At 37.8% G+C, this 24,273-nt stretch overlaps 1 protein-coding gene across 2 annotated transcripts in view; it reads right to left on the bottom strand.

The window, feature by feature from the left end:
* Window positions 1-1,671: 1,671 nt before the first annotated feature.
* The window catches only part of GRPR (gastrin releasing peptide receptor), a 68,510-nt gene continuing 45,908 nt past the window's right edge, over window positions 1,672-24,273 (bottom strand). For both annotated transcript variants that reach the window (XM_074299912.1, XM_074299911.1), the window contains 2 exons: window positions 21,979-22,330; window positions 1,672-16,213 (listed from right to left, as the gene is read on the bottom strand). In XM_074299912.1, coding sequence (XP_074156013.1) covers window positions 15,821-16,213; window positions 21,979-22,330 — 745 coding nt within the window. In that variant the 3' untranslated portion in view covers window positions 1,672-15,820. The remainder of the gene's footprint in view (window positions 16,214-21,978; window positions 22,331-24,273) is intronic.

A 24,273-nucleotide genomic window follows, 5' to 3' on the forward strand; every position in this document is an offset into this window, starting at 1 on the left:
CTTTCCTCTCTGTCTCTTTTCTGCCTTCTCTTTTTCTGCTCTTCTTTTTTTCTCTCCTCTTCTATCACTGTCTCTCTTTTCTTCTCTCTGTCTCTCTGTCTCTTTCTGTCTCTGTTTCTCCTCTCTGTCTTTCTCCTCTCTGTCTCTGTCTGTCTGTCTGTCTGTTTGTGGGTGTCTGTTTCCTCTCTGTTTCTGTCTCCTCTCTCCCTCTCTCTCCATTTCCCTCCTCCCTGTTTCTTTTCTCTGTCTCTCTTCTCTCTTTTCTCTGTGTCTGTCTGTATCTCTCTCCCTCTCTTCTTTTATTTTTTTTTTCTGTCACTCTCTCTTTCTCTCTGTCTGTCTTTCTCTGTGTGTATGTCTCTATCTCTTTTCCTTCCACTCAAAGCTACCATTCAGACCTTCAACACTTTTTGTTTGAATTTTCCTAAGAACCTTCTAATTGTTCTTCCTAATCTAATCCATTTTCCACTCAGATAACAATGTGATTGTCCTCAAACATAGATTTGAAGCCATCTCACCTCACTTATCAAGAAACTCTAATAGTTTTCTATTACTTCCAGGTCAAAGATAACATTCTTTATTTAGCATTCAAAACCCTTCTCCACCTTTGCAGTTGTCTCACACTTGAATCCCCTCCATGTACCTCACCATCAAGTCATATTTGTCTAACTGTTCCTTGTACACTACACTCAATGTTTTCCATCAATATGGGTTGTCTCCATTACCCTTTATGATTCAACTCAAAAGCCACCTTGTACAAGAAATCTCTCCCAGTCCCCTCAACTTCTGGAACTTTTCCCTTTAATGATCCCTTTAATCCACTCTCTATGTACTTAATTATATACACATTGTCTCTCTCCTTTAGAATAAAATCTCCTGGAAAACAGGGATTATTTCTGACTTTCTTCCTATCACTAAATGAGATGTCTGGCAAACAATAAGTACTTAATAAGTGTTTGTTAATTGATTAATTAATAACCCAGTTAGGTATTTCATAGCAGATCTAGAGTACACTATATGCCTGTTGGATAACACTATTATAAAATGAACTAGTTCCTCAGAACTCCCTTTTTCTTTTATAAATCCTCCCTCCCTGTATCATTGAAATTTGCCAAATTTAGCTATAACATTTAAACTTGAAGAAATTCTCATGATTCATGGTACTTACTTTGGGGTAGTTTTAATGGCTGCGACATATGTAGGCCTAAGGATCTGCTGGGGCTGATTATCTATGTATTGTATAGAAATGAGGAAAGAAAAAAAATCTGCTTCTTGTTATTTGACTGAAAGAGCAGCCGTCTAGCTCCAGTTTTTGTTCTCTCCCTATCTAAAACTACCACTATCCTAATTGCTTCTGTATAAAAGCTAATTTCCTACCCTGTATTCCCCATTCTTTTCAAGAAACAAGGTCCTGATTAGAATGGGGAAAAAAAAAAAAACTCCAGGCAGAAAATATTGTAAATATCCTGAGCTTGTAACTTATAACTCTCATCTTGTTTAATGAAAATGAATGAAAAAGTTTTCTTATATTGTTATTTAGATAGACACCCAAAGACTGATATGAAATAGAATGCTGTTGACTTTTTTCATACAAACAAAAGACTCTATTATCACTTTATTTCATCAAGCATACTTTATTATATCAAGATATACAGTTCATTTCACATCTACAACTTGAATATTCATTCAGTATCATTGGATTTGATTTTATATCAGTCGCATGATGAAATATTAAAGCATAAGCATTTCAAAGCATTGTTTGAAAAATAATTCCTGCTGGAAATATACAACAGCCATTTTTTCATATTCATATAGCTGAACTTTTATTGTATTGAATTGCAAGAGAGTTGAATCATTCACAGAAACATACTTTGTCTTAAATGTGAATTTCTCATTTGAAAAATATCTTTTCCAAATGGGATTAAGCCAAGTAACAATTCTCAATTTATGTACAGTTAACAATTACATAGAGTACTTTTGCCAAGTAAATTAGCATGTAGGACATTTTTTCACAGTGATAAATATTTACAATATATATTAATAATCACAGTTACAATCTATGAAAATAGAAGAGTTCAACATTTAGACCAAAACACAAAATGACATTCGATTCAATAAATATTTATTAGGCAACTACATGCTTTGCTTAGATAAATTCTTAAATAATACATGTTTTTAAATAGTTGAACTTTCAATTGTTTTTATGCACATAAAACCTCATGAATCTGAAGAACATAAAGAAGAGCTCTGAACAAATTGGTAAAGTCTAATTGCAGAATAATTTCAAAAGAAACTCATAGAATTTTATGACAACTTTTTATGACATTATTTTATTTGTGGTGCCAGTGAAAATTTGTGCATAATAATAAAATGAAATAAGTTAATAAAAATATACAGTTTCACAATATATCTATGTTAATAACACAATATGCACAAAAGTCCTAAATTATACTTTTTAAAAAAATATTTTTATTTTCCCCAATCATAGGAATTATGTTTTAGAAGATGATCACACATAATAGATTAATGAGGTCTAACTGAATGGGGTTTCATAGTGTAATAAAATTATCATTTCCAAAAGCTTTAATGGATAGATGATCTTGATTTTGCCTAAATCTAGACTATTTTGATTTTGGATGATGGAATCTAACTCCAAAAGAATAAGATGGATGTGTCCAACTTGATTCCTTAGGATTATGAGCCTTCTAAGATCATGAAGATGGTTATTCCTTGGGACATTTAGCTCAGTCACTTAGTAAAGTCATTATTACGGGAACATTGGATAGGCATTTGTTTTTACATTTCTGCTGGGGAGCCTCCAAAATGTAATGCTGGAGAAACTGAGGCAAGATAGAGATTAGAGAATTTTTAATATTTTGTTTGAAAGGGAGAGATTTACTGGGACCAAATGGATCCATGATTTGGTCCCAGGGCTGTCTTCAAGAACCAGCAACCAGTATCAGATATAAAGATTCTTTTATAGGGTAACAGGAATGATGACATAATGGGGGAAGGCACCTGGGATGAGGATGACATATTGGGGGGAGGCACCAGAGAGGAAAAGGCACCTGTTATTCTATTTAATTGGGATGGGGAGAGGCACCTGATATTCTAATGATGTCTAAGATATAAGATCTTTATCCTAACAAACATTCTGATGATTAAAAGGGAAGAGTGGTGTAGCAGGATTGGGGATTACAGTTAGGAACTAAGGCAGAACAATTTAGGGAAATTAGGTCAGGAAAATTAGGGAAACTGAATCAGGACAATAAAAGGGAACTGTGGCACAACAATAAAAGATAGGAAATTCATGTTCATTACTCCCTGTTCCTCACAGATCCCTCCTGCTCTGTTCCTTTTGTGCTCAGCTCTTCCTGTACAAGAAGACCTAACTTGTCCTTCCTGAAATGTCTTCACTCACTTAATTTTTCCTCATGTTACTATAGTGGGTAATCAGTTTTGCTTTTGGAAACCAGTATCTGAACTCAATATATGAGACCTGGGACTTCTAGTGATCTTTCAGAGGGATCTCAATTCTAATTCTCAATTGAGACTGACCATCACATTCAACTTCCAGAAAAATATACTCTGGGGCAGGGGTAACCCATGTGCCTCTAGAGAGCAAAATATCTATTACCAGCAATCAATTTCCACAAAATGGAACTGTTTGTGTTTGTTTTAGTAAAAAGGCATTTAACTCTTTCCCCTAACCTTCCATTTCATTATGATTTTGAGCGTGGAACTTGCCAATAAGTGTCTCAATTCTGTTTTCCAGCAAGTGCATCATTCACTCATTCTTTTATACCAGAGTAAACTAGACATATTCCTAGGGGAATGGTATGATTTAGAAACAAAGGGAAGTCCGATGAGCCCGCTTCTCAGTACTGCATAGTATGTCCAAAGAATTAAACATGGATTAGTGCACATTGCAACAAAATGAAATTATAATTCTATATGCTTTTCAACTTAATAGCTCATTAATAGCAGAAATTTCTCTCCTTGAAACTCTAGTAAGCAATGCTCAAAAGCAGTTCTTCTCTGATCTGAAAGGTATTGAATGCTTCTAAAGTAATCACTCAGCATGGTACAGTGGAGGAAAAAACCCTCAAAACACATAAGATTTGGAATCACAGGACCAGATTTGGAGTCGTACTGATGGGGAACCCTGAAACTGTCCGGATCTGAGGGGGAAGCCATGAGGTAGACACTTGAGAAACTCCTTGAAGGGGGAAAATGCTCCTTAAACTTTAGAGAAACTCCTCTGGGAGAGGTCTGCCTCAGGGAATCAAGATAAAGTGGTTTTGTTCTGTTATGTTGGTGGGCTATCAACCTCTATTGAGCTGAAAATTGGCTCAAGACCACTCCCACTAAGTGGTCTTAAAGTGAGTTGTGGTCCTTTTAAGATCTCTGATTCCTTTCAGATTCCTAGCCCCTCCTGGCTGAGGCATATCCTCCCCAGACAAGCTGTCTTTCCTGGATTCAATAACAAATCCTAGTCAAAAACCGTCCCTTTGAATTTTAATAGGAGATCCACGTTTGTCCCAGCCCCCACTCTCACTTGCTTGGGCTGCCCAGCCCCCACTGGTTCTGATCTGCTCACTGTCCCAGCTCCCACTAAGACAATCAATATAAAAAAGTCAAACTAAAATCCTCTCTTTGCAGAAGTTCCAAACATGCCAAGTCTGTGCTTGGGATGCCAAGGGCCTCTGTCCATTGGAATATTCTTTTTCAGTGTTAGAGTATCTTTATCCTCACCTATTTCTCTAACCAGACTTCATGTCTCTCTATCAGAATTTCTAACCTTACTTCCAATTCCTATAATAAACCTCTTTTGTCAATCTAGGTTTTCAGGTCTGTAAATTCTTTTACAGAGAACCTCTGCGCTGCCAGAAGGGAGTCCCCAAAACTCCCTACCCTTGTGCCGAATCTCAAGGGGTTGCAGGGGAGCCAAACCCTGAACCCCAAATCTGCCACTAGACCTTATCATTTAACTCCCTGACCACCAGAAACCCTAATCTCATTTTGGTTCCCTAAATCTAAACCTTATTAGTCTCATCTAGGCCTGAGGCAATGACAACATTGAAGGAATTTCATTGAATTGAAACTTCAGTTTCAAATTCCTTATAAAAAAGGGCAACTTGAGGCTCATTTCTTTGCAGAGGCCCCAAAGCAGGAATCATGCCATTCCAAGGGACCTTTCCTTGGCGTAGCTGCCTGCAAGAATCCTGCTTTCTAAGAAGACACCTTTTATCTCAGCATTAATCCTTCTTTATCGCTCTGCCATGATTCCTCTGCTGGACCTTTACGTCTGTAAGGACCTAGTCATTGAGCAAATCAGCCACCTAGCAAAAGCTGACTTCTCAGTGCCAATAAACTTCTTTTTGCCAGTCTAACTTTTCAGGTTAGTGAATTCTTTCACGCTGGACCTGTGCTGTCCAAAAGGGGTTCCCACAACTCTCTGCTTTGCACCAAACCTTATCATTACCTCTGCCACTTAATACCTGTATGACGAGCAAGCCAATTAACACTTTTGGGAGCTTCAGTTTTTTCATCTGTAAAAAGGAGAGGACTAGTAAAAAGACTACGGTCCTTTCTAGTTCTAAATTTTGGTGCCTCTAAGTCATAGTACCTATCTTTTTCCTCAGCTCTTTCCTCCATCCTTTCTTCTTTCCAGCCTACCTAAAATACTGAATGCATGAATGGTAAATACCTAGCATCTCCTCTGCAGGACTCAGCATCAGAACAGTGGCCTAGTTTAATGGTGGCTTTTTGTTGTTAAGTTGTGCCCCACTCTTTGTGACCCCATTTTCTTGGCATACTGGAATTATTTGACATTTGTTCCTCCAGCTCATTTTATAGATGAGGAAACTGAAGCAAAAAAGGATTAAGTGACTTTAGGGTCACATAGCTAGTAAGACTCTGAGGCTAGATTTGAACTCACAAACTCTTCCTTGTTCCAAGTCTAGTGCTCTATCTACTATACCACTTAACTGCCCTAATCTTGGCCAAGAACTTTAAATGTAGAGTCTCATTTGAGTCTTACAGTAATACTATGAAGCAGGTGCTGTAATTATCCTCATTTTAGAGAGATTAGGTGACTTAGGGAAACCTAGGTAGTATGTTTGAGGCTAAATTCTAGCCCAGACCTTCTTAACTCTAAGTCCAAATACAATCATTATATCATGCAGTATTAGAGCAATTAGAGCCTTTAAGATTGTCTAGATGAGTAGTATCCAGTGTAAATAGAATTGGGGTACATAAGGATCCGTGTAGCTGAATATTGGCACGGAAAACCATACATTAACATTATCTTTGTTCTATTGTATTTTCATTTATTTATTTTGCTGAGTATTTTCCATACATTTTAATATGATTCTGGCTACAACCCTGCTGGTCTACCCCGCCTTCTTCATTTTATAGATAAGGAAACAGCTTCAAGGATGTGTGAAGTCATACCATTACAAATGGAAAAGCTATGGTCTGAACTCAGGACCCATGACATTATAGAATAAAAAATAAATAAAAAACAAACCTCATGGATTGGGATGTAGTCCAATGATTTTCATGCAGCTTGAACATTAAGTAACCACTTAGAAAGAATTATCTACATGGACTGCCTTGACATAAATTCTTTCTTTACAATTCTCTGGTCTTTTTTTGGTGATTTTGAGCAGAGTAGATTTGGTTGCTAAGCTTTGTGGATCAGGCTGATTGCTTTTTAATAGATCTTTAAGCTGAAAGCTGGTTCTTATTTACTAATATGTTAGCCCTGTAAATCCCACTGAAGTGGAAAAGTTAAATTTAAATTCTTAAATGAGTATTGAGAATTGACTTTCCCTATTAAGTAAGTGGATTCAGCTAAAACAAAACCATGTAAAAGTTCCACATTAAAATTTATAGCACAAGGTCCATGCTAAGCCTCCATAAATTCTTACCAAATAGACTCTCTTGCCTCCTTTGTGGATTGGAATCAGAAAGTAGGATTTAATCATAATTCTAAGAATTAAAGCTGAGGCAACAAGCAGGTTGGATGGAACTTATGGAAAATGTTGCCTTTATCTGTCCTTGGATATCCTGAAGAGTTTCAAGGGTGTTTAGATTACACAAGAATAGTACACATTATGAATGTGGCCGGCAAGAACATGCAAAAACCTTCCTGGTCAATGGGAAACCCAGTAGAAGCAGAGAAATGTGGCTTGCATTTACATTCTGGGCCTCTCAACTAAACAACAATAACAGTTGAAGCCTCCCTCTTCTTTATTAATTGGAATATCACAAGGGGGAAAGGTAGGCTGTGTATCAATTTTGTTTGAAATCCTGGAGGTTTTCCCTCTTAAACACAGGCATTAAGGTATTAAGTAGTCCATTTCTAACAAAATCTTTTATATTGTAATTGTCCCAGAAGACATTTTTCTTAATACTTTTTGAGAAAATTTGAGACAGATAATGGAGATGTTTTAGAATCAATACCCACTGGTCCTGAAAATACATACACACACACACACACACACACACACACACACACACACACACACACACACACACATTCATATAGCCTTAGAAACCTAGAGCTCTGATAGTAGAAATCCTAGAATTTGCGTTCTTTGTGGTTCATAGACTGGCTTGTACACAGACAAAAACTTTGCATAGTTGGACAGCTGTTAAGCCATTGTGGAGAAACTTCTTGGACTTTTGTCTTCTCATCTGTAAAATGAAGGATCTAGACGAAATTAGTCCAGTTCTAAAGGGCTATAATTCTAAATAAATTCATGTTATAGATTCCAATCTTAAGCAGGAATTTTTCCACCTGGAGCAAGGACTACAAACCATGCTCAGAGTAAATGTAGTGAAATAAATACTTAGTTGAAGGGCTTTGAGGAAGAGGCTTCCATTAGTAATCCATCTGATATCCTCCTCTTTTAATCCACTTTTGCCACCAAGTTACTAAATGCTGGTGTTTCTATACAGATAGCAAATGACAGTATTCTGGGTGGAAAGCCCCAACTGCCCTTTCTTAGTTACAGTTTTTATGGGAACATACACAAAACATTCTTTTCAACAAGCAACTCGAAGATCATGTAACACATCCTTTCTAATCACCTTATCTATCATGACTTTGTTGAGGTAGAAAGTGATGGGGAAAAAGACCAAGCATAGTATTTCCCACTTATGCTAGAATACAAATAAAACCTATGCAAATAATTCTAAGTGTCTATAAGTAAAATCATTCTAATTTCGACATAGAACAAAGGTGATTGAGCATAGAGACTGAAAAAAGCATTCAAAATTTAGCACACAATCAAAGGTCACAGGTAAACCAGAAGGATTAATTCTGTGCATAAAATTACTCAGAGATCAATTAGCCTGCTTAAACTTTCAGTATAAATAAGGCATTTGGAATTCAAGGCAAAATCCATGACTCTCAGTCAAATGAATTCCTTTTCACCAAAGGCTGATTTCCATAACAACCTGAGCTTTGTTTTTGAGCTAAGAAGCTAGTCCATATTTTTCTAAAAGGTTTCAGATTAATGAAAATGAAGTAAATACTATGCAATTGAATGAAGCTAAAACAAGGTTGTAGGCTTGGGGAAGGAGGAAAAATTCCCTGGAATAGTGGAGTGAGATACATAGAAAGGGGTAAACTCACATTTATTTATTTATTTTTAAGCTCTAAGTTACTAAATAAGCTTCTCAATAAGCACTCTTTGTCTGGATTGTGCTGGGAGCCTTAGGAGGTCCAAGACCCACAAAAGCAACTGTTCCTTCTTTTTCAGAAGGCTGAAGTTTGTTTATTGCTTAATCTATCATTGTTGTGTTACTTGCTTCAGGGAGGCTCCATCTAAAATAGATTGAAAGGTAGTGCCCCTCAATTGAATAAACACAGATGCTTTCCCCCCTCACCAGAAAAAAGAAAAAAAAATTCTTTTTCAAAGACATGAGCACTAAATGTAATTATCTCTAGAAGCTAGGCATGAACAATTTTAGTGTCCCTCCAGTGTAAAAAGACAGCTCTGGGGAGCATTGGAGGCTCCAAATTGGAACTCTTGGGAGTCTTGGGAGGTCTAGGATTGATTATTTAAGAAGGGTTTTATAGCTACTAGGGAACTGTCCCTAAACTACAACCTCTTCTAGGGAGAAGAATTTTGGGTTTCTAAGGTGTGAGGGATGAGGGACTTCACCCAAATTGACTACTCAGAAGTGTCTTGAGATACAAAGAAAAATCATTTATTCGGTCCAGTTCTAATTTCTGCAGAGAACAAAAGTGAGACCCAAGTACACCTGAGCAGACATAAGAGCCTCTCAGCTCCCATCTCCCAGGATGTACCTGGCCTAGTGAGCAGGAAATAGTGAATCTGATTAAATAGCAAAAGACCCAACTCTTTTCATTCGATGGACTGAAAAATCATTGACCAATGGTCATGTTGTGCCACAGTTCCCTTTTATTGTCCTGATTCAGTTTCCCTAAATTGTTCTTGATGAGGAAACCCCAAAACTCTGAAAAATCCTTAAAGGAGAAAACCTCCTTGGACTTTGCCTCAGGAAGGTGACTCCACCCTAAGCAAAAACAGTTTCATCTTTGTTATCTGGCTCAGTCCCGAAACCCATTGAATTCAATCCAAATTCTAACCCTGGCTGAAACCCAGCCTGGAGCCAACCTGGGACTCTACCCAATAGTCCCCTTTAAAAGAGCCAAGCTGGAGCCCTCTCTTTGCAGAGGTCCAACATGGCATTCCTATGCCTGGTATGCCAAAGATTCTCTGTCCACTGGAACCCTGGTTCCTGTGCTTTTTATCTCTACCTTCAATTTTACTAACTAGACTTTACTTCCAAACCCCATAATAAACCTCTTTTATCTATCTAGGTTTTGGGGTTGATAGGAAAACCCCAAACTCTTAAAACCCCTTAGGATTCTGCCTCAGGGAAAGGACCCCACCCCAAGCAGGAACAGTTTCCTCCTTATCTAAAAACCCATTGAATTCTATTCAAATTCTAACCCTGGCTATAACTCAAGCAGGAAGCCAACCTTGGACTCCACCCACGAGCCCCTTCAGATGGTCCAAAGCCTTCTATTATAAAAAGAGCTAAAATGGAGTCCTCTCTTTGCAGAGATCCCAAACATGGCATCCTTATGCCAGCCATGAAAGGATTTCTGCCCACTGGAACTGTGGTTCTGGTGCCCTTTTATCTCTACCCTCAATTTGCTAACTAAACTTTACTTCCAAACCCCACAATAAACCTCCTTTATCAATCTAGGTTTTCGGGTCTGTAAATTCCTTTACAGGGGACTCTGTGCCATCAGTAGACCTCATTTAACTCTGTATCCTTGCACTGAATCCAAAGGGGTTGCAGGGGAGCTCCATTTGACTCCCTGTACCCCAAACCTGCCACTAGACCTCAATTAAACCTAATTTCATTTAGGCACCCCAATTCTAAACCTCATCATTCTGACTCAGTTTCCCTAAATTATCCTGCCTCAGTTTCCCTGAATTGTCCTGCCTCAGTTTCCCTGAATTGTTCTGCCTCAGTTTCTCTGGTTGCAACCCTCCTTTTTTGCCCACTAGAACTGAGATAATTAGGACTTGTCCTACTTCAGATACCTAATTGGCATTGTTTATAACTCTAAGTTTCAGACTTCCTGGCTCTTAAGCTGGGCACATCCTTAACTCCCAGTTTGTTAGAATTTATGGTCCTACCCCCCCAACCTGTTAGAACTGGATTGATGGTCCCTGCTTGGAGATTCCCAATCACCAGAGTTTGGGCTCCACCCCTCTTTGTCTTAGAGCCCCAAGCTTGTAGCCAAGGATATGTCATTGAAAACTCACATTCGATGCTGGATGCTTTGGACATCAGTCCTGGGGGCATCATGGCCCCAGCACAATCTCTCCCTCTCAGAAATCCAAATAAAATATTAAAAACTCTCTAATCTCTATCTTGTCTCAGTTTCACTGGCATTACAGTCACCAATTTTGCCTACTTCCTGTGCCTGCCCTATAGACCTTTAGGCCTAGAGATCATGCGACTTCCTGCAACTTGGGCCTAGGGCCTGACCTTCCTGCCCTGCAGGCCTAGGGTCTGATCTCATAGGTCTGATCTCATAGACTTTTTGAGAAATTTTGAGAAATTGTTTGCTCAGGTGTATCTTTTGGAAAAGAGAACGTCCTTGTGAATTCATCACCCATGCCTTGTGCCTTGTATTTTGAATTAGGAATTGCTACTTTGATCCTATCATATTGATTCAGGCAATTAATACAGAAATATTTGCATAATCTGGTTTCTACTCCAGACATTTGAAATTACTCTCCTTCACTAAATCTGCTTTCCAAATCATCCTGGACTACTAACCATTCCTTGAACTTGCTACTCTAGATCATGCAATTTCACTACTATCTTCCATGCCAGAGATTAATTCCATTGTTATTTCTACCTCTCAGAATCCTTATCTTCCTTTAAGCTTCAAGTTAGTTGCTGCCTTTTAAAATTTCTCCCTATTTCCCAGTTATTAGTGTCTCTTCCTTTCCAATTCTATTTATACTATACTATTGTATATATTACATCTCTTCAGTAGAATGTAAACTTCTTGAGGGCAGGTCACTTTTTTATTTCTGTCTTTCTGTTCTCAATGCCAGTACTAGAACATAGAACTATGCTAGTAGTTCATCTTGCTGAATAGATTATGCTATGTGTTTTTGTTGTGCCACAGTTCCCTTCTAATTGTCTTGCCTCAGTTTCCTTTAAATTGTTCTGCTTCAGTTCTTACTTGTTCTGCCTCAATCCCCATGGTTGCAACATCATCCTTCCCTTCTATCATTAGAATTGATATAATTTAGGGCTGGCTATGCTAAGATTATAAATTGTAAACATTTAATCCAGCTAAGGAGAAAGACCTTCTATCTTAGACATCATGACCCCAGACCTTCCTTATTTATTTATAGAATGTCAGGTGCCTCCCCCCATTCTGTTCTTCTTGATCCCAATTTATCAGAATGTCTGGTGTCTGCTCCCACTCTGTCAGAACCAGATTGATAGCCCATCCCGATCTCAGTGCCTTGGTCTACCCCAGTAGCTTGGAGCCACGTATTTTTATATATTACATAGGAACCTCATATTCCCTGCTGGAAGCTTTGAGACATCAGCCCTGGAGGCAACATGGCCCCAGCACAATCTCTCCCTCTCAAATAAAATATCAAGACCTCTTTAATCTCTATCTTGCCTCAGTTTCTCCAACATTACATTTTTTAAACTGCTGTTTGCTCTAGCACCTCTGATTTCTGATCTCTCTGATAAAAAAATATTCAAAGAGTGATATTGTCCTATTATTCTACTCTTGTTAAAAAAATTTCCTTAAAATTGTACCTTTTTATATTTGAGAGATCAGAAGTACTTGAATCAAAGCTTGATTTTTTTACAAACTGATATGAATTTTAAAAATAAATCATCAAGAGACACACAGCAATCCTAGAGTTTTGAAGGGAGTCACATTGAACATTAGACTGAAAATTGTGTGACGTATTGTCAAAAATGACCATTGCAGCAGAGGTCTGGAAGATTGCCAATATGACCCATTCTTAAGAAGAGTTCCAGAGAAAACCAATGGACTTTGTCTAATGGTCTAGACCTCTATGGGTCACGTTTAACAAGATTCCAAAGCAGCTGCAGTTTGGTGAGTGGAACTGAAACAATTAGATTCATGATATAAAAGGCAACAAGAGAAGAAAAAAAGAAGAAAGTCTTTAAGATCACAAAAGTGCACAGTTTCAAACTCTGTGACACAATTGTGATCCTCATAGAAGACAGAAGCAAACAGATGAGCCTGAAAGGCATCAATCAGAACTGAAAATGCTCCTATCCATTCATTGCATAAATATTGCCTTCAGCACATACCCTTCAGACCAAGTTAATTTTTTCTCTCTTCCACAACTTGTTGTTCCACAACAAAGTTGTTCTACAACTTTGGAAAAATTAACTACTATCTGAAACCAAGGAAGAACAAATTTCTTGACTGGGCCTTGAAGAAATAAGTGACTTGCTTCTCACAAGGACAATGAACATCATGACAAAATACAAAGAATAGGTTGTTTTCAAGCACATGTGCAGAATGGATTAACCTATTTGCAAATTGGCAGGAGTCTGCCTACAAGAAAAGCTTGATTTGAATCAACTAAGCCAATTTTGTAACCTCACTTTTATTCATTTTCTTAATGAGACAGTTTTTTGGAAAATAGTATTACATTTTTCCAATTACAATTAAAGATGGTTTTCAATATGCATTTTAGTAAGATTTTGAGTTTTAAATTTTTTTTACTCTTCTTCCACAAGATAGCAAGCAATCTGAACTAGGTTATACATGTGCCATCATGGAAACACATTTCATAGTCACATTCATGTTGTGAAAAAAGAAAAGCCATAAAAACCAAAAAAAGCAAAAAGAAATGAAAATAATATGCTTTAATTTGCATTCAGACTCCATAGTTCTTTCTCAAATGTAGTTAGCACATTCTATTATAAGTCTTTTGGAATTGTCCTGGATCATGACATTGCTCAGAAGAGCTAAGTCAATCAGAGTTGTTATATGCGATTTTTTTTTTTTCTGGTTCTGCTCACTTCACTCAATATCAGTTCATGTAAATCTTTCCAGGTTTTTCCAAAAATCAGTCTGCTCATCATTTCTTATAGCATAATACTATTCCATTACATTTATATACCACAACTTGTTCAGCCATTCCCCAATTAATGGGCATGCTCTCAATTTCCTATTCTTTGCTACTACAAAAAGAGCTGTTATATTTTTGTACATATGCGCCCTTTTTCCTTTTTTATGATTTCTTTGGAATATAGACCTAGTAGTGGTATTACTGTCTCAAAGGGTATGCAGTTTGATTGCCCTTTTGGCATAGATTCAAATCATTCTCCAGAATGGCTGGATCAGTTCACAACTCCACCAACAGTGTATTAGTATCCCCAATTTTCCCGCATTTTCTCCCACACTTATTTTCTTTTGCTATCAAAATATTCAATCTAATAGGCATGATATGGTACTCCAGAGTTGTTTTAATTTGCATATCTCTAGTCAATAGTGACTTAGGAGTATTTTTTTCAAATGTCTATAGTTTTAATTTCTTCATCTGAAAACTGTGCATACTCTTTATCATTTGTAAATTGAGAAATGATTTGCATTCTTATAAATTTGACTCACTTCTCTATATATTTGAAGAATGAATTCTTTATCAGAAACACTGGCCGTAAAATTTGTTTCCCATCTTTCTGTTTTCTTTCTATTCTTGGTTGCCATGACTAGGTCTGAACAACATTTTTTTAATTTAATATGATCAAAATTATGCATTTTGTATTTCATAATGTTCTCTATAGCATGGACATAATTTTTCCCCCTTTTCTATAGCTCTAACAGGTAACCCATTCCTTGCACTTCTAATTTGCTTATAGTATCACCCTTTAAGCAACAAATGAATTTAAAAAAAAAAATGCATTCATCACTTTGTAGATAGATTTTCTTCTGCATATTGGGCTAAAGAAAGCTCTTTTCAAGAGGCAGAGCAAAAGAAAGGTGATTGCCATTAAACAAATCTGAAAAGTTATACTTTAAATTTTTCATACAGTTTCTAAGAGAAATCCATGTTCCATAAAATGTAACAGATGGAGTTTGCTTTGATCTTTGGAGTGTGAGGGAGAAGGAAACATAAGTGAACTACTTTTACCTGTAAATAAATTTTTATTCAAATTCACTTGACTGTTTTCACATTTAAATTAATTGCCTTCACGAGGCAGACACAACAACCCACCTACCCTTTCTTATTCCCTAAATATCACATTAAAAATTTATGATATAAATAAATACTATATTACACCTATTTATGTAGATAAATACACATATTTAGCTGCACATATTTAGCTCTAGGAAATAGGTAAAAATTTTAAGTTAGTGTTTTTTACCTCTGACAACAAACTGCTTATTTCTAAGTAATAGATCTTTCTGGCAACCAAATGAAAAAAGACTGCCATAAGGTAAGAATTCAGTCTTATCAAAATATGTATTCACATACACACAAGGGAGAGAGCAAGTAAAGATAATTCTGAATTGTCTGCTTTACCTTGAACTTAGTCAATAAGTGTTTGTTAAGGTCCTGTTATGTAGCAGGCAAGTTGCTAAGCATGGAAGATAACAAGACAAAGGAAACAAAACAGCCTACCTTGAACAATAAATGTTCCGCAACTTTTATTGCCTCATTTTGTCTGGGTTTTCTAATTTGAGAAGGCCCCTTAGCTTGAACACTAAAGCATTAGACAGGTGCACATCCAACATACTTGCCATGTTTGATTCACAAAAAGTTGCTCTTCACTGAGAACAATACATGTTTTCCTGGAAAGATAAATCAAACCACATTTTACACTAAGCAGTTTCCGTGGTACAAGAACCCTAAAGAAGAAATACTTGATAGACTGAACGATTATCTCTTTTTTTGTCTTGCTTTGGAAAAGGAAAGAGTCACCTATTTGGCTTAAAGTAAATTATGCCTGCAAGCTAGAGCTTAGGGCTCTGACCTCCATGCATTCATATCGCTGAAGCATCTCCCTGGGCCAATCACAGTAGAAGATATGTACATGGTGTCATCTCTTTGAAGACACTCACAGCTCCGTCCTCCCTTCTCACCTCCTCTCGGTCAAGACCAACTTCTCTAGGTTTCAGATGTTTTCTCCAACATGCAGACCCAGATCCGAGCAGGAGGGAAAGGGGTGAGAGGAGCTAAAAGTTCTGATGGACCGATAGAGAGCCCAGCCTGAGACCACCTTTCCTGAGTCAACTCTACACATAACCCTCATGGCAGACATGGTTGCCATTGATGAGGCTGAACGTGGCCGCCGACTGGTTGGTGCTCTTGAGTGAGGTCATGCAGGTGGTGCTCCTGCCGGTACTCTGAGACCTCCGGAGCAATCCCGGCCCACAGCAGGAGAACTGGGCGTTGAACTGTTTCCTGAAACTCTTGCTCAGCAAGTAGAGAGCAAAGGGGTTCACGCAGGAGTTGGCGAAGGCCAGGAGCCGGGCGCAGATGCTGGAGATAAAATGCAGCATGGAGATGTCCACCTCCGAGTAGTGGTAGGAGCGGTACAGATAGATGATGTGGTTGGGCAGCCAGCAGACCGCGAAGAGAGCGACGAACACCAGCACGGTCTTCGCCAGACGCTTTCGCGATTCGATCTGAATGACCCAAAAAGAGAGAGACAAGCAGAAACTCAGGGATTACAAATGCAATTAGCTGAGACAGAAAAGGGATAACAATGCATCAGCCGCCGGGAGCGCTTAAAACAAAGCTGATTACATGGCTTAAAGGATTACATTTAACAATTTCAGCGAGGGCCCTAGAGGGTTTATTGGCTCCGCAGAAGCGGGTTCCCGACTCCGCTCCATCTTTTTCCTAGCAAGTTAAGGCGTCAACTCCCGGCTGTGTGGTCCTCTGAGAACGAAGGGCCAACAACAATATTCATCCCCATTCAGTCCTGCCCAGACTGGTCCGCTGGCTGCTCACGTGACCCACCCCAGGAGTCTACCCAGATCTCTTGCTCTGGTTACCTGGCAAGTCGCCCATTCGGACTCCACAGCAGGGTGCACAGCAGAAGTAGGCCATCCCACCATCTCACCCGCTCGCTCCTGGGACACAAGCCCTCGGGTCCTGCTTTACTGCCTGTGTTAGTAATAACCTCCAGCAGGGGTTGGTAGACTTTATCCACATCCTAACTTCTAGGATCCCAGACTCATAGTTAAAATGAACCTTGGAGACCAGCTAATCCAGCTCCTGTGCCTTGTTCTGCAGGTGAGGAAGCTGACCCCAGAGGGCCAGTAATTTTATTTATTTATTTATCTATCCATTTATTTATTTATTTTTGAGGCTGGGGTTAAGTGACTTGCCCAGGGTCACACAGCGAGGAAGTGTTAAGTGTCTGAGACCACATTCGAACTCGGGTCCTCCTGAATTCAGGGCTGGTGCTCTATCCACTGCGCCATCTAGCTGCCCCAGAATGCCAGTAATTTGCCAGTGGTTTATAGTTCGGAACCCTTAGCATACTTTCCATTGCACCACGTTACCACCTGGGAGAGAGGTACCTCCCAGTATAACGTTTGTCATATAGGAAGAGGAAGGTGCAGTGATAGAGCACCAGGCACGGAGTCCACAAGAGTGATCTTCTGATTCAAGTCGGGCCTCACACGCTCCCTGGATAAGTCACCTAACTGTTTGTTTGCCTCATTTGTTTCCTCATCTGTGAAGTGAGCGGAGAAGGAAATGAAAATGACTCCAGCATCTCTGCCAAGGAAGCCCCACATGGGGTCACAAAGAGCTGGACAGAACTGAAATGACTGGACAGGTACAGGAAAGATGATTTGATAGAAAATAGTTATTCATTCAAGTGGCATGAGTGATCTTTAGAATGATGGACAAATTAGCCTTTATCAGTGATCCCAAGAGCAGGGAGATCCATACTTTTACCTGTATGTGGCAATTTAGAAGATGGTTCTTTCCCCATTCTTTCTCCAACTCTCTCACTCCTGAGGCCCAAAATTCCATTATACCCCATTCAATTTTTGAATTAAAGCCTTGTTGGCAACTACTTGTTCTTTAAAACAGAGGAACAGCTCATTAATCCCTATTATTCATGAACAATTTAGTATTTTTTTTTAACCAGGTCCATTTCTTCCTTGACCACTACTTCTGATCTCAAGGGAAAGAAAGGTAATTTTTGAGTGTGGGATGTAGGGAAGAGAAAGGCTAGTTGACCCACCACAAGGGGGAGTTGCATGTGGGCACTGAACCCTGGAAGGGGTGGGGTAGGGCGATATAGAGGTATAGTAAATTACAATTCAATATAAATTATGTGGCAAATGATCTATTTCAATCTTTTTGCTGTATTGAAAAATAGACCCACTAGAAGGAGTTGATCCTAGAGTTAGAGAGAACTTGGCTCAAGTTTTACCGCTGACACATCCTGGCTGTATGACCCTAGTTATGTGACATGCTCGTTCAGTGTTCTAGGTAACTCTATAAGACTATATATGTCACAGAAATGATGCCGACTTGCATCAGGGAGTTTTCTTTGAGAGTTTCCTAGATCAATGAAATCATAAGTCCAGTCTATACTGATGAAGCATGTCGTTTTGCTTTTGCTATGATAAATCTTCTTTATAATAGATTATTTGGTACCTAAGATGTCTCTTTGGGTTGGATAAGACTCTGCACTCTGTGGTTATGCCATTTTCCATGCAATCTACTGTATTTACATTTCACAAACATAGGGTTCAGAGGTGCAAAATCTTTTAACATAATGTTAGATTCAATGACATGGAGTTTCCCATGCATCAAATTGACAGTGTTAGTAAAAAAAAAAAAATCAAACTTAATGTGGTGACTGTAAAGAAATAGATCCTCTATTAAATTGTTAATAAAATGATGAATAAATGTTATCTGCCAATAGTCAGTAAGTTACAATAATGTAACTTTGAGCCAATGATCCCATTACTAGGACTATATTAAAAGAATGCTATTAAAGGGAACAGACACATACATAGAGACACACAGAGAGAGACACACACACACAAACACACATACATAACCCCTAGCTATAAAGAAATATTTATAGCAGTTTTATTAATAAAATAGCAAAAGACTATAAACACCTGATACATTTAGGAATTGGGAAATAGCTGGATAAAGTGCGGTCTATCAATATAATGAACTATTATTGCACTATAAAAAAGACAAATAAAAAGAAGAGAGAAAAATAGGGAAAAACTTATATGAAGTGATTCAGAGTGAAGAATTGCAGCATCAGAATTATAGACTGCTCTAACTATAAAAGAATTAACAATGAAATATGGTTACATGAAAAAGAGTGGGAGAAGCAGAAATGATATCATTTTTCTAAACTACAAAAATTTATGTGCCTTTTTAGCAAGTTCTAAGTAATTTGTATATGTACATATACTAATAAATACAATACTAAATTTGAATACATTTAAATTAAATACAGTGGATAGAGAGTCAGATTTGGAATTTAGGAAAAACTAGGTTTAAATCTTATATTTGAAGTATATTGGTTATATAGCTAGGGGAAAATTATTAACCTTTAATGAATGCCTTAGGTAATCTTTTATGAATATTTAAAGAGGTATTACCTTCTGTAAACAAATTTCCTCTCAAGGAAATCTCTATGCCAAATTGTGGTATCTTAAGACTTTTTTAGATCAAAATGTTCATTGTAATACTACTATGTTTTAATTTCTAATATAGTAAATATCAATAGATAAATCCTACATAAAACTTTCTTTGGGGTTCTTGATAATTGTAAAAATGGGTAAAGGAGTCTTAAGATCAAAGAATTTGAGAACTGCTGCCCTACACGGATGAAATCATAGATTTGGACCAAAATAAACAAAGCCCCTCAAAAATACACTACAAATCAAACACTATTATTTTGTGGTATATTTAATTCCCAAAGATCTGAAGAACTGTTTGCCTTATGATTGTCTTGCCTCTGTTGTAAGAGGGAAAGCCATTTTTTTTTCCTTAATGGAAGAACAATCAAGGAAAGGGATATTCTTCCCTGAGGGCTGCTTTCAGAGGACAATTTCATTGAAGTTTCCCTTTTGAACCTATCACCTCCATAACCTTCACCACAAATTGAATGCTGTGGCTGAGCCCTCCAATTGAGCCTTATTGAAATGGTATATGTATTCTTTTCTGTCCTAAAGACTGCAACATTCACATTTAGTAAGAGAAAAAGAATAACTCTCATCAGCAGGATCTCTATTTTTACCAGTTTCTTATCTGAATGATATCATGGGCTTCTCTTTCTTTAGTTGATATTGTTACAGGGGGAAATAGTGGAGGAGCCATAAGTGAAAGTGAAAAGATGATGGGAAAAATGTCTAACTAGCCAGGAGCCAACCTGGGACTCCACCCACCTTCAAGATTACTAAAAGCCCCCATTATAAAAAGGGGAACCCTGGAGCCCACTCTTTGCAGGAGCCTCAAACATGGCATCCTTACGCAGGCCATGGGTAAGGTTCCTGTTCACCCAGTGCCAGCCCTGGCCCTGGCATCTTTCTACCTTTAACCTTACTTCCAAACCCCAAAATAAACCTCGTTTATTAATCTAGGTTTTCGGGTCTGTAAATTCTTTTACAGGGGACTCTCGTGCAGTTACTAGACCTCATTTAACTCTGTATCCTTGCGCCAAATCCAAAGGGGTTGCAGGAGAGCTCTATTTGACTCCCTGTACCCCGAACCTGCCACTAGACCTCAATTAATCCTAATTTCATCCAGGTACTCCTTACCTAATTCTCATCAAAACATCAAATAGAAAACAATTGCGCACAAAAAGATGAATTATTCTTTCACACCAAAGGAACAATGGCCAACCTTCCTCCTGAGACAGAAGTTCAGGATGTTTCAATAGATCCAGCCAGAGCTGAGATTCTTGGTTCTTGATACATAGCAAAGCCAAGGGAAAAGAAGGAAGAGATTTTACTACCTCTTCCATGTGATTGTTTACTTTCCACAATCATCGATTTAGAGTTAGAGGGAATTGTAGTTCAATTCTCTGAAAAAATGGGGAAACTAAGGTTAAAGTAGTTTCACAAGGTCACACAGGCAGCAAATAGCAAAGCAAGAATTTGATCTTAAGTTCTTTGACTCCACATTTATCACTCATCTCAAAAGGATTAAATGAGATAATGGATGTGAATATATATATATATTTAATACACACACACACACATACACAAAGAGAGTGAGAGAACACTATTTCTTGCATGTTGTGCCACAGTTCTCTTTTATTGTCCTGCCTCAGTTTCCCTAATTGCTCTGCCTCAGTTTCCCTAATTGGTCCTGCCTTGGTTTCTTTAATTGTTCTGTCTCAATCTCCTTACTTGCAACCCCCCCTCCAATTCATTAAGACTGAGAGTCACTTGCTTTAAGTTTATAAATTGTTAATGTGAGACTCAAGATAAGGGGGAATTCAGATTTCCTGGCTCCTAACTCCTTCTGTCATCAAGAATTTATGCCCTATCCCCTATGTCATTGTTCTTCTTTATCCCAATTTACCAGACTGCCTCCCACCACCCTGTCAGACCCGGATAGTCTGTTCCCACTCTCAATATTCTGGCCCCGCCCCTGCCTTGTAGCTGAGCCATGTGTATATATATGTTATTGAGAACTCACATGTGATACTGGATACTTTGAGATGAGAGTCTTGTCCAGTCAGTCAATTAAGCTCTCCAATAAATAAAATATTAAAACTCTCTAATCTTTGTCTTGCCTCAATTTCTCTGGCATTACAGCAACTAAGTACTGGAATTAGCTGTTCTATAGGTGAAAGAACTCTGAGATGGAACTGAAGAAGAGCCAGGATTGAGTCTTAGACTTGATACTTGTCAAAAACTTGTTTATCCTTCATTTTCAAAGAGGGCCAATGACTTCAGGTGTTATGCCACAGTTCTCTTTTATTGTCCTGACTCAGTTTCCCTAATTAGCCTGACCCAGTCCTGACTCAGTTTCTCTAATTGTTCTGCTTCAGTTTATAATTATCAGCTCAAAGCTCAGTCCTGCAAAACTTCCCCTCCCTCTTTATCAGAATATTTGATAAGGATAAAAGATCTTATATTTTAGAATATCAGAATGCCTTTCCCCATTCCAAGCTATCAGAATGTCAGATACCATCCTATCAAGATGCTTCTCCCCATCTCTGGGGTTCCTCCCCCCATTAGGTCATCCCATCTTCAGAGGCTCACCCCACCCTCTCAGAGTCCCATTCCTGCTCTCAGCACCCTGACTCCATCCCTGCCTCAGTCTACCCCCTGTGTCTGAGCCACATGTGCATATGTCATTGAGAACTCACATTGTATATATTAATCATAAGTTGACAAAAAGATCCCTTTCATAGATAATAATAGATACATCTTTAAACACCTACCTGCCTTCTGACATGTATGTTCCCTTCCACTGGTAAATTGTAAGCACTTCGGATCAAATTCTTGGCAATGAAATAATAATAAACAGAAATGATGAACAAGGGAATAATGTAGAAGATCAGGAAGGAAGCCATTGAATGGATTTTGGGGTGCAATTCATTGGAATGAGGATATGGTGCACAACTGACAAAGGTTTGATTGGTGCTCTGTTCATAAAAAGGGTGCAGATCGGAAAATACAGCTTCAGGAATGGCGAGCATCATGGAGATGATCCAGATAAAAGCTGCTTTTAAGCAGATCTTCAACAGGGCATGGGAGGCTTGGATATCCATTGGTCGAACAATAGCTTTATATCTAGGACCAAGAAAGAGAAACCATTATTTATCTGAGAATCATCTTTTTATTTTTACTTTTATTCTATGTACCTTTATCACAAAGCATCTATTAATGTCATATCGTTTGCATATTTTGTGGAAGATAAAATTATTTTAAGAAAAACAAAGACAAGATCACTTTCATTTTTTTTTTTCAGGAGGGTTTTATAACAGAGTGCAAAACTTGGAGTCCAGAAACATTCCAAAGCTTGCCTTTGCTTGGCTGTTACCATAGATTTGGTTTTATTTATTTGTTTGTTTGTTTGTTTTTTGGTAAACCCTTTCTAGATTTTCTTTTTCTTTCTTTTAAAAAAAAAATAATTAATTAATTTTACAAAAATTTTATGCATAGGTAATTTTCCAGCATTGACAATTGCAAAACCTTTTGTTTCAACTTTTTCCCTCCTTTCCCGCATCCCCTCCCCAAGATGGCAGGTTAACCAATGCATGTAAATATGTGAAAGTATAAGTTAAATAAAATATATGTATACTTGTCCAAACAGTTATTTTGCTGTACAGAAAGAATCGGACTTTGAAATAGTGTACAATTGGCCTGTGAAGGAAATAAAAAATGCAGGCAGACAAAAATAAGAGGGATTGCGAATTCTATGTAGTGGTTCTTTCGCTGGGTGTAGCCATAGATTTGTTATGGAACCTTGTTGAGCCTTAGTTACTTCATCTATAAAATGGAGATAAAACTATTTGTCACTTGAATACATCAGGATTGTTATGATAACAAAATAAAATGAAATAGTGTCCATAAGAAGCATTGTAAAACATTAAAATGTTGGTTATGTTCATCCACTTATAAGATGTATATAGATATGATATTTATAAAGGAGATAAGTAGAGAGAATAAATTTTAACCTAAGGCAAATTTTAAATACTTGAATATTATTTTGGTATTGACAACTGTCTTTTCCTTTGGAGAGAAGAGATAATCTTTCCTATATCACGAGATAATATATGTGATTTTAGTCTATTTTCATTAAGTAAGCCATAGAAAGAAGGGAGGGGGGGGAAACTTTGTTGTCTCAACATGTACGTGCTTTCTATCATGACTCCCTCGAAACCTCAGAAAATTTTCTCTTGGGTAAGATTAGTCTCTGTTATCTTTGTCAAGTTGAGATATTTTACTTCCAGTGGAAGAACTCATTTACTGTATGTATCTTCTAGTATATTCAAATATGGATAACTTTTCTGATTTTTGTTTACTATATGCTTGGATAAACAAAGAAATTTGTGGTTCAAAAAAAACCTGCTTTTTCAGTTTGAGAGAAAATATTGAATCAGGTAAGACATACATGACCTTAGGATCATAAATTCAGAGGCAGAAAGAACCTTGGAGATCATTCTGTCCAATTCTTTCACTTTGCAGGTGAGAAATTGGGATCTAAATAGATGATATGAGTGACTTAAAATAATACAGGTTTTAAATGGCAGATTTGGACCAAGTTTTGTCCAAATCCATCAGATACATTAGAGCCTCATCATTAGCACAAGCTGCTCCATAATAAAAGTTGAGACCCTATAGCTACAACTTGGAGCTTAATGCTTTGTCAGGGATAGAAGCATGCCCCCCCCTGAGTGTTGGCATTCTAGGATAAAGCTCTGATAGATCAAGGTTGGGTATGTCTTTAGTGATGGTAAGGGAACAAGAGAATTTACTGCTATGCTATCTATCATGGTATTCTATAGTACAGCACCTCCTTTTCCTTCTTCTTCCCCCCCCCCATAGTATTTCAGATTCAGTATGTTTTGTTCTTTTGACAATTTTCATTAATTCAATATAATTCTTCTTGTAAGCTTTCTTTTCATCATTTAATTTTACTCTTGCTTGCTTGGTATATAAGGAAGGAATTGCCATGTTTAATATTCAAATTGTGAATATCAGAAGGCTGAGATGTGCCTGAATCTTTTCTA

The sequence above is a fragment of the Sminthopsis crassicaudata genome, chromosome 3, assembly GCF_048593235.1.
Source record: "Sminthopsis crassicaudata isolate SCR6 chromosome 3, ASM4859323v1, whole genome shotgun sequence".
Taxonomy (NCBI): Eukaryota; Metazoa; Chordata; class Mammalia; order Dasyuromorphia; family Dasyuridae; genus Sminthopsis; species Sminthopsis crassicaudata.